Source organism: Oncorhynchus tshawytscha, unplaced genomic scaffold, assembly GCF_018296145.1.
Source record: "Oncorhynchus tshawytscha isolate Ot180627B unplaced genomic scaffold, Otsh_v2.0 Un_contig_1574_pilon_pilon, whole genome shotgun sequence".
NCBI lineage: Eukaryota > Metazoa > Chordata > Actinopteri > Salmoniformes > Salmonidae > Oncorhynchus > Oncorhynchus tshawytscha.
The window spans coordinates 1,202-17,500 of NW_024608812.1; the positions used below are offsets into that span (position 1 = coordinate 1,202).

At 45.6% G+C, this 16,299-nt stretch overlaps 1 protein-coding gene across 1 annotated transcript in view; it reads left to right on the plus strand.

The window, feature by feature from the left end:
- Positions 1-278: 278 nt before the first annotated feature.
- LOC121843850 (armadillo-like helical domain-containing protein 3) overlaps positions 279-16,299 on the plus strand; it is a 34,798-nt gene continuing 18,777 nt past the window's right edge. The window contains exons 1-9 of the mRNA XM_042313716.1: positions 279-299; positions 764-829; positions 912-981; positions 1,458-1,518; positions 2,252-2,340; positions 9,865-9,947; positions 13,908-14,034; positions 14,816-14,891; positions 15,395-15,473. Of these exons, the coding sequence (XP_042169650.1) occupies positions 279-299; positions 764-829; positions 912-981; positions 1,458-1,518; positions 2,252-2,340; positions 9,865-9,947; positions 13,908-14,034; positions 14,816-14,891; positions 15,395-15,473 (672 nt within the window). The remainder of the gene's footprint in view (positions 300-763; positions 830-911; positions 982-1,457; positions 1,519-2,251; positions 2,341-9,864; positions 9,948-13,907; positions 14,035-14,815; positions 14,892-15,394; positions 15,474-16,299) is intronic.

The window sequence follows — 16,299 nt, forward strand, 5'->3', positions numbered from 1 at the left end:
GTATGTACACCTGTGTGACCGATGTATGTACACCTGTGTGACGGATGTATGTACACCTGTGTGACGGAGGTATGTACACCTGTGTGACGGAGGTATGTACACCTGTGTGACGGAGGTATGTACACCTGTGTGACGGAGGTATGTACACCTGTGTGACGGAGGTATGTACACCTGTATGACGGAGGTATGTACACCTGTGTGACGGAGGTATGTACACCTGTATAACGGAGGTATGTACACCTGTGTGACGGAGGTATGTACACCTGTGTGACGGAGGTATGTACACCTGTATAACGGAGGTATGTACACCTGTGTGACGGAGGTATGTACACCTGTGTGACGGAGGTATGTACACCTGTATACCAGAGGTATGTACACCTGTGTGACGGAGGTATGTACACCTGTGTGACGGAGGTATGTACACCTGTGTGACGGAGGTATGTACACCGGTATAACGGAGGTATGTACACCTGTATTACGGAGGTATGTACACCTGTGTGACGGAGGTATGTACACCTGTATAACGGAGGTATGTACACCTGTGTATGCTGATGTCTTTCTCTCTGTCCTATAGGACCAGTATGATGTCTTTCTCTCTGTCCTATAGGACCAGTATGATGTCTTTCTCTCTGTCTTTTTCACCGTCCTATAGGACCAGTATGATGTTTTTCTCTCTGTCCTATAGGACCAGTATGATGTCTTTCTCTCTGTCTTTTTCACCGTCCTATAGGACCAGTATGATGTCTTTCTCTCTGTCCTATAGGACCAGTATGCTGATGCCTTTCTCCATGACGACAACATGAACTTCAGAGTCAATCTACACAGAATGGTAAGTGTGTGTGTGTGTGTGCGTGTGCGTGCGTGCGTACATGTGTGTGTGTGTGTGTTCAACCTGCGTTCTGTGTATACAGCCCATGAGACACAGGAAGAAGGCAGCAGAGAAGAACGTCCCGTCCAGACCACTGGTGTGTGCTGTTCTAGGTACGTGGAACCATTCAACATGGTCTAGTCTGTAGTCCGTGTTGTAGCTGTGGATCAGAGCATTAAGAGCTTCATATACATTTGAATTGTACAGTAAAGGCTCTGTCTGTCTGTCTGTCTGTCTGTCTGTCTGTCTGTCTGTCTGTCTGTCTGTCTGTCTGTCTGTCTGTCTGTCTGTCTGTCTGTCTGTCTGTCTGTCTGTCTGTCTGTCTGTCTGTCTGTCTGTCTGTCTCTCTGTCCTGTCTGTCTGTCTGTCTGTCTGTCTGTCTGTCTCTGTCTGTCTGTCTGTCTCTCTCTCTGTCTCTCTCTGTCTCTCTATCTCTGTCTCTCTCTCTCTATCTCTCTCTCTGTCTCTCTCTTCTCTGTCTCTCTATCTCTCTCTCTCTCTATCTCTCTGTCTTTCTCTCTGTCTCTCTCTCTCTGTCTTTCTCTCTGTCTCTCTATCTCTCTGTCTCTGTGTCTCTCTGTCTCTCCAGATCTGATGGTTGAGTTCATCGTCACTCATATGATGAAGGACTTTCCTATGGATCTCTACATGTAAGACGGCTGCCCTGTGTCTCACACTTTACAATCAACCAAACATGTTACTACACTACCCAGATGCGTACATTACAAGTGTGTTTAATCATGATACTTGTGTGTGTATGGTGTGTGTATGGTGTGTGTGTATGGTGTGTGTGTATGGTGTGTGTATGGTGTGTGTGTATGGTGTGTGTATGGTGTGTGTGTGTTTAATCATGTGTGTGTGTATGGTGTGTGTGTATGGTGTGTGTGTATGGTGTGTGTGTATGGTGTGTGTGTATGGTGTGTGTGTATGGTGTGTGTATGGTGTGTGTGTATGGTGTGTGTGTATGGTGTGTGTGTATGGTGTGTGTATGGTGTGTGTATGGTGTGTGTATGGTGTGTGTATGGTGTGTGTGTATGTGTGTGTATGTGTATGGTGTGTGTGTATGGTGTGTGTGTATGGTGTGTGTGTATGTGTGTGTGTATGGTGTGTGTATGGTGTGTGTGTATGGTGTGTGTGTATGGTGTGTGTGTATGGTGTGTGTGTATGGTGGTGTGTGTATGGTGTGTGTATGGTGTGTGTATGGTGTGTGTGTATGGTGTGTGTATGGTGTGTGTGTATGGTGTGTGTGTATGGTGTGTGTGTATGGGTGTGTGTATGGTGTGTGTGTATGGTGTGTGTGTATGGGTGTGTGTATGGTGTGTGTGTATGGTGTGTGTGTATGGTGTGTGTGTATGGTGTGTGTGTATGGTGTGTGTCCACCAGGCGTTGTGTACAGGTGATTCACAAGCTGATCTGCTACCAGAAGAAATGCAGAATCAGGTTACACTATACCTGGAGAGAACTGTGGTCAGGTAGAACACACACACACACACACACACACACACACACACACACACACACACACACACACACAACACACACACATTCAGAAACACACATTCAGAACACACACACACATTCAGAACACACATTCACACACACACACACACACATTCAGACACACACACACACACACACACACACACACACACACACACACACACACACACACACACACACATTCAGAAAACACACACACACACACACACATTCAGAAAACACACACACACACACATTCAGAAAACACACACACATTCAGAAAACACACACACGCAACACACACACACAAACATTCAGAACACACACACACACCACACACACATGCAACACACATGCAACACACATTCAGAAAACACACACACACATTCAGAACACACACACACACTCACACACACAGCATGTACATTTTGCGGGCATTTGATAAATGTACCAGACCCATCTGCATCGGGTGTGTAACGTGATCAGGGCGTCCACCTCGGTGCCCAGGAGGACAGAAATCACATTTAGAATGTGTTAATTCATATCAACAGAACCTGTTGAGGAGGCAATGTCGTGTTTAGAATGTGTTAATTCATATCAACAGAACCTGTTGAGGAGGCAATGTCGTGTTTAGAATGTGTTAATTCATATCAACAGAACCTGTTGAGGAGGCAATGTCGTGTTTAGAATGTGTTAATTCATATCAACAGAACCTGTTGAGGAGGCAATGTCGTGTTTAGAATGTGTTAATTCATATCAACAGAACCTGTTGAGGAGGCAATGTCGTGTTTAGAATGTGTTAATTCATATCAACAGAACCTGTTGAGGAGGCAATGTCGTGTTTAGAATGTGTTAATTCATATCAACAGAACCTGTTGAGGAGTCAATGTCGTGTTTAGAATGTGTTAATTCATATCAACAGAACCTGTTGAGGAGGCAATGTCGTGTTTAGAATGTGTTAATTCATATCAACAGAACCTGTTGAGGAGGCAATGTCGTGTTTAGAATGTGTTAATTCATATCAACAGAACCTGTTGAGGAGGCAATGTCGTGTTTAGAATGTGTTAATTCATATCAACAGAACCTGTTGAGGAGGCAATGTCGTGTTTAGAATGTGTTAATTCATATCAACAGAACCTGTTGAGGAGGCAATGTCGTGTTTAGAATGTGTTAATTCATATCAACAGAACCTGTTGAGGAGGCAATGTCCTGTTCTTCGTGCTGAATTCTGATTCTCACTTTGAAGATGTTAGAATAACTGTCCACATGTACTTTTCCTCAACAAGAAGAGTCACAAACAGCTAAATCACTAGCCTGTCAGTCTACTGTCCCCCATAGTAGAAACGTTCACCTGTTCTATTGGTCAACTTGTGCAGAAAGAAATAGCCTATACCAAACAGACTCTGGGACAGTTTGGGAAGATAGATGCTAAATTCATACAACCAGTAGGACCAGGCTACGTTAAAAAACATTAAGTAATGAGGCTGATGCAACAGATCAGAGCGTTTATCTTAAAATGTTGATCAACTATTATTTATTCACATTATAACAGCAGAGCTGTGCAGTAGGCAGAAGGCAGTAGGCAGTAGGCAGAAGGCGGTAGGCAGAAGGCGGTAGGCGGTAGACAGTAGGCAGAAGGCAGTAGACAGTAGGCGGTAGGCAGAAGGCAGTAGGCACAAGGCAGAAGGCAGTAGGCAGAAGGCGGTAGGCGGTAGGCAGAAGGCGGTAGACGGTAGGCAGAAGGCAGTAGACGGTAGGCAGTAGACGGTAGGCAGTAGGCAGTAGGCAGAAGGCGGTAGGCAGAAGGCAGTAGGCAGAAGGCAGAAGGCAGAAGCCGGTAGGCAGAAGGCAGTAAGTAGGCGGAAGGCGGTAGGCAGAAGGCGGTAGGCAGAAGGCGGTAGGCAGTAGACAGTAGGCGGTAGGCAGTAGGCAGAAGGCAGTAGGCGGTAGGCGGTAGGCAGAAGGCGGTAGGCAGTAGACAGTAGGCGGTAGGAAGAAGGCGGTAGGCGGTAGACAGAAGGCGGTAGGCAGTAGGCAGTAGGCAGAAGGCAGTAGGCAGAAGGCAGTAGGCTGTGTGTGAATGTTGGTTAGATAATGAAATTAACTGGAGGGAAACCGTTGTCAAACAGCACCAGACATGACAACAGTTTCATGTGACAGAGATGAAAATACCTGGTAGAAATGTAGGAGGGGACATCTGATATACAACAACTAGCAGGGGTTGATAATACGACTAGGATTGTGCCTCTAGCTACTGGACAACGAGAGGAAGTTGATATAAAAGATTTGCCTCCACGGATATGGTCTGATTTTAGACTCCTTTGAGGCAAGCTAAGACATGCTTCATAATATGCAGTGAAACGTTCAGGTTTCAATCAAGTATGTTTTCAAAATGCCTACTGCCTCCATCTTACTGCAAAGTGTTGTGTGACGAGGTGATGAAGTCTTCCTGTTCATAGTGTTGTGTGACGAGGTGATGAAGTCTTCCTGTTCATAGTGTTGTGTGACGAGGTGATGAAGTCTTCCTGTTCATAGTGTTGTGTGACGAGGTGATGAAGTCTTCCTGTTCATAGTGTTGTGTGACGAGGTGATGAAGTCTTCCTGTTTATAGTGTTGTGTGACGAGGTGATGAAGTCTTCCTGTTCATAGTGTTGTGTGACGCGGTGATGAAGCCGTCCTGTTCATAGTGTTGTGTGACGCGGTGATGAAGCCGTCCTGTTCATAGTGTTGCGTGACGAGGTGATGAAGTCTTCCTGTTCATAGTGTTGTGTGACGCGGTGATGAAGCCGTCCTGTTCATAGTGTTGTGTGACGCGGTGATGAAGCCGTCCTGTTCATAGTGTTGTGTGACGAGGTGATGAAGTCGTCCTGTTCATAGTGTTGTGTGACGAGGTGATGAAGCCGTCCTGTTCATAGTGTTGTGTGACGAGGTGATGAAGCCGTCCTGTTTATAGTGTTGTGTGACGAGGTGATGAAGTCTTCCTGTTCATAGTGTTGTGTGACGAGGTGATGAAGCCGTCCTGTTCATAGTGTTGTGTGACGAGGTGAGGAAGTCTTCCTGTTCATAGTGTTGTGTGACGAGTTGATGAAGCCGTCCTGTTCATAGTGTTGTGTGACGAGTTGATGAAGCCGTCCTGTTTATAGTGTTGTGTGACGAGGTGATGAAGTCTTCCTGTTCATAGTGTTGTGTGACGAGGTGATGAAGCCGTCCTGTTTATAGTGTTGTGTGACGAGGTGATGAAGCCGTCCTGTTCATAGTGTTGTGTGACGAGGTGATGAAGCCGTCCTGTTCATAGTGTTGTGTGATGAGGTGATGAATCCGTCCTGTTTATAGTGTTGTGTGACGAGGTGAGGAAGTCTTCCTGTTCATAGTGTTGTGTGACGAGGTGAGGAAGTCTTCCTGTTCATAGTGTTGTGTGATGAAGTCTTCCTGTTCATAGTGTTGTGTGACGAGGTGATGAAGCCGTCCTGTTCATAGTGTTGTGTGACGAGGTGATGAAGTCTTCCTGTTCATAGTGTTGTGTGACGAGGTGATGAAGTCTTCCTGTTCATAGTGTTGTGTGACGAGGTGATGAAGCCGTCCTGTTCATAGTGTTGTGTGACAAGGTGATGAAGCCGTCCTGTTTGTAGTGTTGTGTGATGAGGTGATGAAGTCGTCCTGTTCATAGTATTGTGTGATGCGGGGATGAAGCCTTCCGTTGCTTGTTCATTTGCTGTTTGTGGAGCTGTAGCAGCATCTCTCCTGCTGTCTGACAGATTTACCTCTCAGAGGCTCTGCATCTGTAGGCTGCATGCTAAATGATAAATATAATGCATTGCGAACATATTGTACACATGTGACAATTTAATTCCATTCAATTATGCAAATTAACCTGTAGACCAATAAGAATGGCCGGTCAGATGTATTTCCATCAATGACCAGGCTAAAAGTAATTATTCATCAATGGGATGTTTTGCAATTTTATTTATCGTAAAAAAATTAAATGTCAGTCAAAAGCCGCCTATTATTATTATTACTACTATTACCGACTAACGGGAAACCCTGACACACACACACACACACACACACTTAAACACATTGAGAACACACACACACACACACACACACACACACACACACACACACACACACACACACACACACACACACACACACACACACACACACACACACACACACACACACACACACACACACACACACAGTTAAACACATTGAGAACACACACACACACACTTAAACACATTGAGAACACACACACACACACACACACTTAAACACATTGAGAACACACACACACACACACGAACACACACACACTTACACACATTGAGAACACACACACACACACGCACACACACACACACTTAAACACATTGAGAACACACACACACACACACTTAAACACATTGAGAACACACACACACACACACGAACACACACACACTTACACACATTGAGAACACACACTTAAACACACAGAACACACACAACTTAAACACATTCAGAACACACACACACACACTTAAACACATTCAGAACACACTCACACACACTTAAACACATTCAGAACACACTCACACACACTTAAACACATTCAGAACACACACACAAACACACACTTAAACACATTCAGAACACACACTTAAACACACACACACACTTAGCAATTGATTGTCAGTGATGAGCAGAGAACAACACATGAATAATGAAAACCTTTGATGTCACGTTGTTTCTGTGATCAAACCAGTGTATGAAACATGAAACCAAACAGTTTGGGCGCTGTGTGTGTGTGTGTGTGTGTGTGTGTGTGTGCGTGCAGAACGTGTGCGTGTGTGCGTGCGTCAGAACGTGCGTGTGTGTGTGTGTGTGCGTGCGTGTGTGCGTGCGTGCGTACGTGCGCGTGTGTGTGTGTGCGTGGGTGTGTGGGTGTTTCGTCGAGTGTATGTTTTGAGCATGCACGTGTTTATGTCCCCCAACACTGTCCCATCTCTAATCTTCCTCTGTCTCTGTGTGAATGTCTCTCCCGCGCCATTGTGTGTGTGTGTGCGTCCATGAATTATGCCTGCGGCTGGCTCGTGTGTGTGTCAGTCAGTCAGTGTGTGTGTGTGAATGTCTCTCTCCATGAATTATGCCTGCGGCTGGCGTGTGTGTGTGAATGTTTCCATGAATTATGCCTTAATAAAAGCACTGCTTTATAAATGTATTCATCTCTTCAGCTCTGCAGCTTCCTGCACTAACAGAATACCCTCAGTACACTACCAGAATACCCTCAGTACACTAACAGAATACCCTCAGTACACTAACAGAATACCCTCACTAACAGAATACCCTCAGTACACTCAGTATCAGCACACTAACAGAATACACTCAGAATACCCTCAGTACACTAACAGAATACCCTCAGTACACTACCAGAATACCCTCAATACCCTCAGTACCTACTAACAGAATATCACCACTCAGTACACTAACAGAATACCCTCAGTACACTAACAGAATACCCTCAGTACACTAACAGAATACCTCAGAATACCCTCAGTACTAAAATACCCTCAGTACACTAACAGAATACTACAGAATACCCTCAGTACACTAACAGAATACCCTCAGTACACTAACAGAATACCCTCAGTAACAGAATACACTAACAGAATACCCTCAGTACACTAACAGAATACCCCAGTACACTAACAGAATACCCTCAGTACACTAACAGAATACCCTCAGAATACCCTCAGTACACTAACAGAATACCCTCAGTACACTAACAGAATACCCTCAGTACACTAACAGAATACCCTCAGTACAACAGAATACCCTCAGTACACTAACAGAATACCCTCAGTACACTAACAGAATACCCTCAGTACACTAACAGAATACCCTCAGTACACTAACAGAATACCCTCAGTACACTAACAGAATACCCTACACTACCAGAATACAGTACCCTAACAGAATACCCTCAGTACACTAACAGAATACCCTCACTAACAGAATACCCTCAGTACACTAACAGAATACCCTCAGTACACTAACAGAATACCCTCAGTACACTAACAGAATACCCTCAGTACACTAACAGAATACCCTCAGTACACTAACAGAATACCCTCAGTACACTACCAGAATACCCTCAGTACACTAACAGAATACCCTCAGTACACTAACAGAATACCCTCAGTACACTAACAGAATACCCTCAGTACACTAACAGAATACCCTCAGTACACTAACAGAATACCCTCAGTACACTAACAGAATACCCTCAGTACACTAACAGACCCTCAGTAACAGTGTGTTGTCTGTTCAGACCCTCAGTAACAGTGCGTTGCCTGTTCAGACCCTCAGTAACAGTAACAGTGCGTTGTCTGTTCAGACCCTCAGTAACAGTGTGTTGTCTGTTCAGACCCTCAGTAACAGTGTGTTGTCTGTTCAGACCCTCAGTAACAGTGTGTTGTCTGTTCAGACCCTCAGTAACAGTGTGTTGTCTGTTCAGACCCTCAGTAACAGTGTGTTGTCCTCAGTAACAGTGCGTTGTCTGTTCAGACCCTCAGTAACAGTGCGTTGTCTGTTCAGACCCTCAGTAACAGTGCGTTGTCTGTTCAGACCCTCAGTAACAGTGCGTTGTCTGTTCAGACCCTCAGTAACAGTGTGTTGTCTGTTCAGACCCTCAGTAACAGTGTGTTGTCTGTTCAGACCCTCAGTAACAGTGTGTTGTCTGTTCAGACCCTCAGTAACAGTGACTTGTCTGTTCAGACCCTCAGTAACAGTGTCTTGTCTGTTCAGACCCTCAGTAACAGTGTCTTGTCTGTTCAGACCCTCAGTAACAGTTCAGACCCTCAGTAACAGTGTGTTGTCTGTTCAGACCCTCAGTAACAGTGTGTTGTCTGTTCAGACCCTCAGTAAGTAACAGTGCGTTGTCTGTTCAGACCCTCAGTAACAGTGTGTTGTCTGTTCAGACCCTCAGTAACAGTGTGTTGTCTGTTCAGACCCTCAGTAACAGTGTGTTGTCTGTTCAGACCCTCAGTAACAGTGCGTTGTCTGTTCAGACCCTCAGTAACAGTGTGTTGTCTGTTCAGACCCTCAGTAACAGTGCGTTGTCTGTTCAGACCCTCAGTAACAGTGCGTTGTCTGTTCAGACCCTCAGTAACAGTGTGTTGTCTGTTCAGACCCTCAGTAACAGTGTGTTGTCTGTTCAGACCCTCAGTAACAGTGTGTTGTCTGTTCAGACCCTCAGTAACAGTGTGTTGTCTGTTCAGACCCTCAGTAACAGTGTGTTGTCTGTTCAGACCCTCAGTAACAGTGTGTTGTCTGTTCAGACCCTCAGTAACAGTGTCTTGTCTGTTCAGACCCTCAGTAACAGTGTCTTGTCTGTTCAGACCCCCTTCTCCATTCTGTTTCAGTGGTTGTGTTGTATTATAATAATATTGTGTGTTTCTCCATTCTGTTTCAGTAGTTGGTTTGTATTATAATAATAATGTGTGTTTCTTTGCCTTCTCTTTTTCCACCAGCTCTGATCAACCTGTTGAAATTCCTGCTGTCCAATGAGACCGTTCTGTTGGCCAAGCACAACATCTTTCACCTGGCTCTACTGGTGAGAACACACATACATCCACTAATATCTACCCCTAGACCCTAACCCATAGCTCCTAACCCATAGCTTCTAACCCCTAGCTCCTAACCCATAGATCCTAACCCATAGATCCTAACCCATAGATCCTAACCCATAGATCCTAACCCATAGATCCTAACCCCTAGCTCCTAACCCCTAGATCCTAACCCCTAGCTCCTAACCCCTAGCTCCTAACCCCTAGACCCTAACCCATAGCTCCTAATCCCTAAACCCTAACCCATAGCTCCTAACCCCTAGACCCTTCCACTAGACCCTTACCCCTGACCCTTACCCTGACCCCTGACCCTAACCCCTAGACCTTAACCCCTAGACCCTAACCCCTAGACCCTAGCTCCTAACCCCTAGACTCTAACCCCTAGCTCCTAATCCCTAGACCCTGTTCTGTTGGCCTCTAGCCTATAACACTAGACTGTTCTGTCGGCCTCTAGACTGTTCTGTCGGCCTCTAGCCTCTAACACTAGACTGTTCTGTTGGCCTCCAGCCTCTAACACTAGACTGTTCTGTTGGCCTCCAGCCTCTAACACTAGACTGTTCTGTTGGCCTCTAGCACTAGACTGTTCTGTTGGCCTCTAGCACTAGACTGTTCTGTTGGCCTCTAACACTAGACTGTTCTGTTGGCCTCTAACACTAGACTGTTCTGTTGGCCTCTAACACTAGACTGTTCTGTTGCCTCTAACACTAGCTGTTCTAACACTAGACTGTTCTGTTGGCCTCCAGCCTCTAACACTAGACTGTTCTGTTGGCCTCTAGCACTAGACTGTTCTGTTGGCCTCTTGCCTCCAACACTAAACTGTTCTATTGGCCTCTAGCCTCCAACACTAAACTGTTCTGTTGGCCTCTAGCACTAGACTGTTCTGTTGGCCTCTAGCCTCTAACACTAAACTGTTCTGTTGGCCTCTAACAGTAAACTGTTCTGTTGGCCTCTAGCCTCTAACACTAGACTGTTCTGTTGGCCTCTAACACTAAACTGTTCTGTTGGCCTCTAGATTGGCCTCTGGCCTTGGCACCTGTTCTTTGGCCTCCAGCTCTAACACTAGACTGTTCTGTTGCCTCTAACACTAGACTGTTCTTTTGGCCTCCAGCCTCTAACACTAGACTGTTCTGTTGGCCTCTAGCCTCTAACACTAAACTGTTCTGTTGGCCTCTAGCACTAGACTGTTCTGTTGGCCTCTAGCCTCTAACACTAGACTGTTCTGTTGGCCTCCAGCCTCTAACACTAAACTGTTCTGTTGGCCTCTAACACTAGACTGTTCTGTTGGCCTCTAGCCTCTAACACTAGACTGTTCTGTTGGCCTCTAGCCTCTAACACTAAACTGTTCTGTTGGCCTCTAGCTTCTAACACTAAACTGTTCTGTTGGCCTTGCTGGTGAGAACACACACACACAGATTTGCACGCAGACACACACACACCCAAACACACACACCCTTCTGCTCGCTCATGTTGTATCTGTGTCCGTGTGTTTGAATGTGTTTATAGAGAATGATAGAGTGGTGTGTCAAAGTGTTGAGTGACGAGTTCTGTCTGAGGTCTGTTTCAGTTCCACTATTACAACATACTCACAGGTTTAATTGTTATGTCATGAATGAATGACATAACAATGATTTCAGAGCTTTTTAATGTACATTCCAAACATGGTGAACATTCTGTTGTCTCTGTCAGGTCCACACTGGGTAGACATCAATAGAATAGTAGGACATTACTATGAAATAATGAAATATTACTGTATATTACTTATACTTATTTTTCATTCCTTAAAGTCATTATTTCTGTTCAGGCAGTAGCAGTCAGCCAGCCAGACAACATTATCTCTGTTCAGGCAGTAGCAGTCAGCCAGGCAGACATTATCTCTGTTCAGGAAGTAGCAGTCAGCCAGGCAGACAACATTATCTCTGTTCAGGCAGTAGCAGTCAGCCAGGCAGACAACATTATCTCTGTTCAGGCAGCAGTCAGCCAGTCATCTCTGTTCAGGCAGTAGCAGCCAGCCAGACAACATTATCTCTGTTCAGGCAGTAGCAGTCAGCCAGCCAGACAACATTATCTCTGTTCAGGCAGTAGCAGTCAGCCAGCCAGACAACATTATCTCTGTTCAGCCAGCCAGACAACATTATCTCTGTTCAGGCAGTAGCAGTCAACCAGCCAGACAACATTATCTCTGTTCAGGCAGTAGCAGTCAACCAGCCAGACAACGTTATCTCTGTTCAGGCAGTAGCAGTCAACCAGCCAGACAACGTTATCTCTGTTCAGGCAGTAGCAGTCAACCAGCCAGACAACACGTTATCTCTGTTCAGGCAGTAGCAGTCAGCCAGCCAGACAGACAACGTTATCTCTGTTCAGGCAGTAGCAGTCAGCCAGCCAGACAGACAACGTTATCTCTGTTCAGGCAGTAGCAGTCAGCCAGCCAGCCAGACAACATCATCTCTGTTCTTATCGTACTTTAGTCATCCTAATTAGGGAGCCTATCCTGCCTTAGTATGCTGCAGAGCTGTCTGACTAAATTACTTTACTAGATGTTCATCCCTTCCATGAACTGTCTCTATCCCTTCCATGAACTGTCTCTATCCCTTCCATGAACTGTCTCTATCCCTTCCATGAACTGTCTCTATCCCTTCCATGAACTGTCTCTATCCCTTCCATGAACTGTCTCTATCCCTTCCATGAACTGTCTCTATCCCTTCCATGAACTGTCTCTATCCCTTCCATGAATCTCTATCCCTTCCATGAACTGTCTCTATCCCTTCCATGAACTGTCTCTATCCCTTCCATGAACTGTCTCTATCCCTTCCATGAACTGTCTCTATCCCTTCCATGAACTGTCTATCCCTTCCATGAACTGTCTCTATCCCTTCCATGAACTGTCTCTATCCCTTCCATGAACTGTCTCTATCCCTTCCATGAACTGTCTCTATCCCTTCCATGAACTGTCTCTATCCCTTCCATGAACTGTCTCTATCCCTTCCATGAACTGTCTCTATCCCTTCCATGAACTGTCTCTATCCCTTCCATGAACTGTCTCTATCCCTCTGTCTAGTTGTTGTGTACATTCCTCTCTCATGCGGGCTGTGTGTATCTAACCAAATGTAGCAGGAGTAAAAGTGTATCCATCTCAGACTGAGCTGGGGAAAAACTGCAGCAGTGGATTATGGTCGTTGTAGTTTATTACCACGTTCTTGCGCTGAACTAGGTTGAATAATTGCTTAATGAAAACTACAATGCCCTTCAGCCCATGTCCCACATAGTTCTTGACATGATTTCTCTCATGAATGATATGATTTAATTCTAGAGAAACCGCGTGTTTGTAATTGAACCAAAGTTGTAATTGAACCGCTCTCTCTCTCTCTCTCTCTCTCTCTCTCTCTGTCTCTGTCTCTCTCTGTCTCTGTCTCTGTCTCTCTCTCTCTCTCTGTCACTCTCTCTCTCTGTCTCTCTCTCTCTCTCTGTCACTCTCTGTCTCTCTCTCTGTCTCTCTCTCTCTCTCTCTCTGTCACTCTCTCTCTCTGTCACTCTCTCTCTCTCTGTCACTCTCTGTCTCTCTCTCTGTCTCTCTCTCTGTCTCTCTCTGTCTCTCTCTCTCTCTCTCTGTCTCTCTCTCTGTCTCTCTCTCTCTCTCTCTCTCTCTCTCTGTCTCTCTCTCTGTCTCTCTCTCTGTCTCTCTCTCTCTCTCTCTGTCTCTCTCTCTCTCTCTCTCTCTCTCTCTGTCTCTCTCTCTCTCTCTCTGTCTCTCTCTCTCTCTCTCTCTCTCTCTCTCTCTCTCTCTCTCTCTGCCTCCCTCTCTCTCTCTCTCTCTCTGCCTCTCTCTCTCTCTCTCTCTCTCTCTCTCTCTCTCATGCCCTCTCTCTGTCTCTCTCTCTCTCTCTCGTGCCCTCTCTCTGCCTCTCTCTCTCTCTCTCTCTGTCGTGCCCTCTCTTTCTCCCCCTCCTCAGGTGGTGAATCTGTTCAACATGTTTATAACATATGGAGATACGTTCCTGCCCACCTCCAACAGTTATGATGAACTTTACTATGAGATCGTCAGGATGCACCAGATCTTTGACAACCTCTACTGCATGGGTTAGTCTGTCTGTCTGTCTGTGTCTGTCTGTCTGTCTGTCTGTCTGTCTGTCTGTCCGTCCGTCCGTCCGTCCGTCCGTCCGTCCGTCCGTCCGTCCGTCCGTCCGTCCGTCCGTCCGTCCGCCCGCCCGCCCGCCCGTCCGTCCGAATCCGTCCGTCCGTCCGTCCGTCCGTCCGTCCCTGAATCCGTCCGTCCTTAGCGTGTCCGTCCGTCATGTGTTTCTGAATGTGTTTCTGTCTTAGCGTGTCCTGTGACTGTGTGTTCCGTCCGTCCGTCCGTCACTGAATGTGTTTCTGTCTGTGTCTCTAAATGACTGAATGTGTTTCTGTCTTAGCGTGTCCTGATGACTGAATGTGTTTCTGTCTTAGCGTGTCCTGATGACTGAATGTGTTTCTGTCTTAGCGTGTCCTGATGACTGAATGTGTTTCTGTCTTAGCGTGTCCTGATGACTGAATGTGTTTCTGTCTTAGCGTGTCCTGATGACTGAATGTGTTTCTGTCTTAGCGTGTCCTGATGACTGAATGTGTTTCTGTCTTAGCGTGTCCTGATGACTGAATGTGTTTCTGTCTTAGCGTGTCCTGATGACTGAATGTGTTTCTGTCTTAGCGTGTCCTGATGACTGAATGTGTTTCTGTCTTAGCGTGTCCTGATGACTGAATGTGTTTCTGTCTTAGCGTGTCCTGATGACTGAATGTGTTTCTGTCTTAGCGTGTCCTGATGACTGAATGTGTTTCTGTCTTAGCGTGTCCTGATGACTGAATGTGTTTCTGTTCCTCACAGTACTGAGAGTGTCCACCAACGCAGGCCAGTGGAAGGAGCCTGCCAGTAAAGTCACACACTCACTGGTCAACGTCAGGTAAGGACACGTTTACTGTGTGTTGGTAGTGTTTGTACCAGTTAGTGAATAGTGGGGATACTTGACCTTGTAGAAATATGTATTGTGATTGTGTCATCTCTTTTGGCTTCTGCCATTTCCTGGTTTACACTTTCATCTTTTCTTCTTCAATCTTTCAGTTCGAGGAGCTGGTTGAAAATGGGTTTTGACTAGGCTTCATTTGTTTAGAGCTTTCTCATAACATTGTGTGTGTTAGTTTGGGCACTCTCACTCTCTCTCTTTCTCTCTCTCTCTCTTTCTATCCATCTCTCTCCTCCTCCCTAGTTCAGAATACCTAATATATGCTGCAGTGTTTGTCCCATCCTGTTTTATATTTCTTCATTTTTATATATATTGGAAGATAAACAGATTTCCATCACAGCATTGGAGCTCCTCTATAAAAGTCTGTGATTTATGTATTACTACCTTCTCTCTCACCAATGCTTCCAGTAATTCTGTGTTTCTGTGTGTGTTTGTGTTTTCAGGGCCATTATCAACCATTTCAACCCCAAGATTGAGTCCTACGCTGCAGTGAACCACATCTCCCAGCTGTCTGAGGACCAGGTAAACACGCCCCTTATGATGTCACAGGACACTCTATTATGAGTGTGAAATCAACAATGATGTCACAACAAGCCTTTTATGATGTCACAACATGCCTACTTGGGATGTCATAATGGCCCAGTGAAAGTTTCTGCATTCTTTATGATGTCACAATGGCCATCTGATGACATCACAATGACAACAGTGTTTAAATTCAGACTGTGGCTCTTTATGACATCACAATGGAACTCATCCCATGAAACAGTGTTCTTCGCATTGCACCAGGAGATAGGCTTTTAACCACACTCCATCAGGCAGCGTTTAATGAGATGAGAGAAAAATGAAGGGCCAGGAAAGGGAGGAGAGGAAAGAAAGGGAGGAGAGGAAAGAAAGAAAGAAAGGGAGGAGAGGAAAGAAAGAAAGCGAAAGAAAGAAAGAAAGAAAGAAAGGGAGGAAAAAGAAAGAAAGAAAGGGAGGAGAGGAAAAAGAAAGAAAGGGAGGAGAGGAAAGAAAGGGAGGAGAGGAAAGAAAGGGAGGAAAGAAAGGAAAGAGGAAAGAAAGGGAGAGGAAAGAAAGGGAGGGAGGGAGGGAGGGGAAAGAAAGGGAGGAAAGAAAGGGAGGAGAGGAAAGAAAGGGAGGAAAGGGAGGGAGGGAGGAAAGAAAGGGAGGAGAGGAAAGAAAGGGAGGAGAGGAAAGAAAGGGAGGAGAGGAAAGAAAGGGAGAAGGTTTGGACATATATGCTTTATTTACAAGCTGATAAGCACAGTGATGGATTCTGTCATTACACAGAGAGAGAGAGAGAGATTCTGTCATTACACAGAGAGAGAGAGATTCTGTCATTACACAG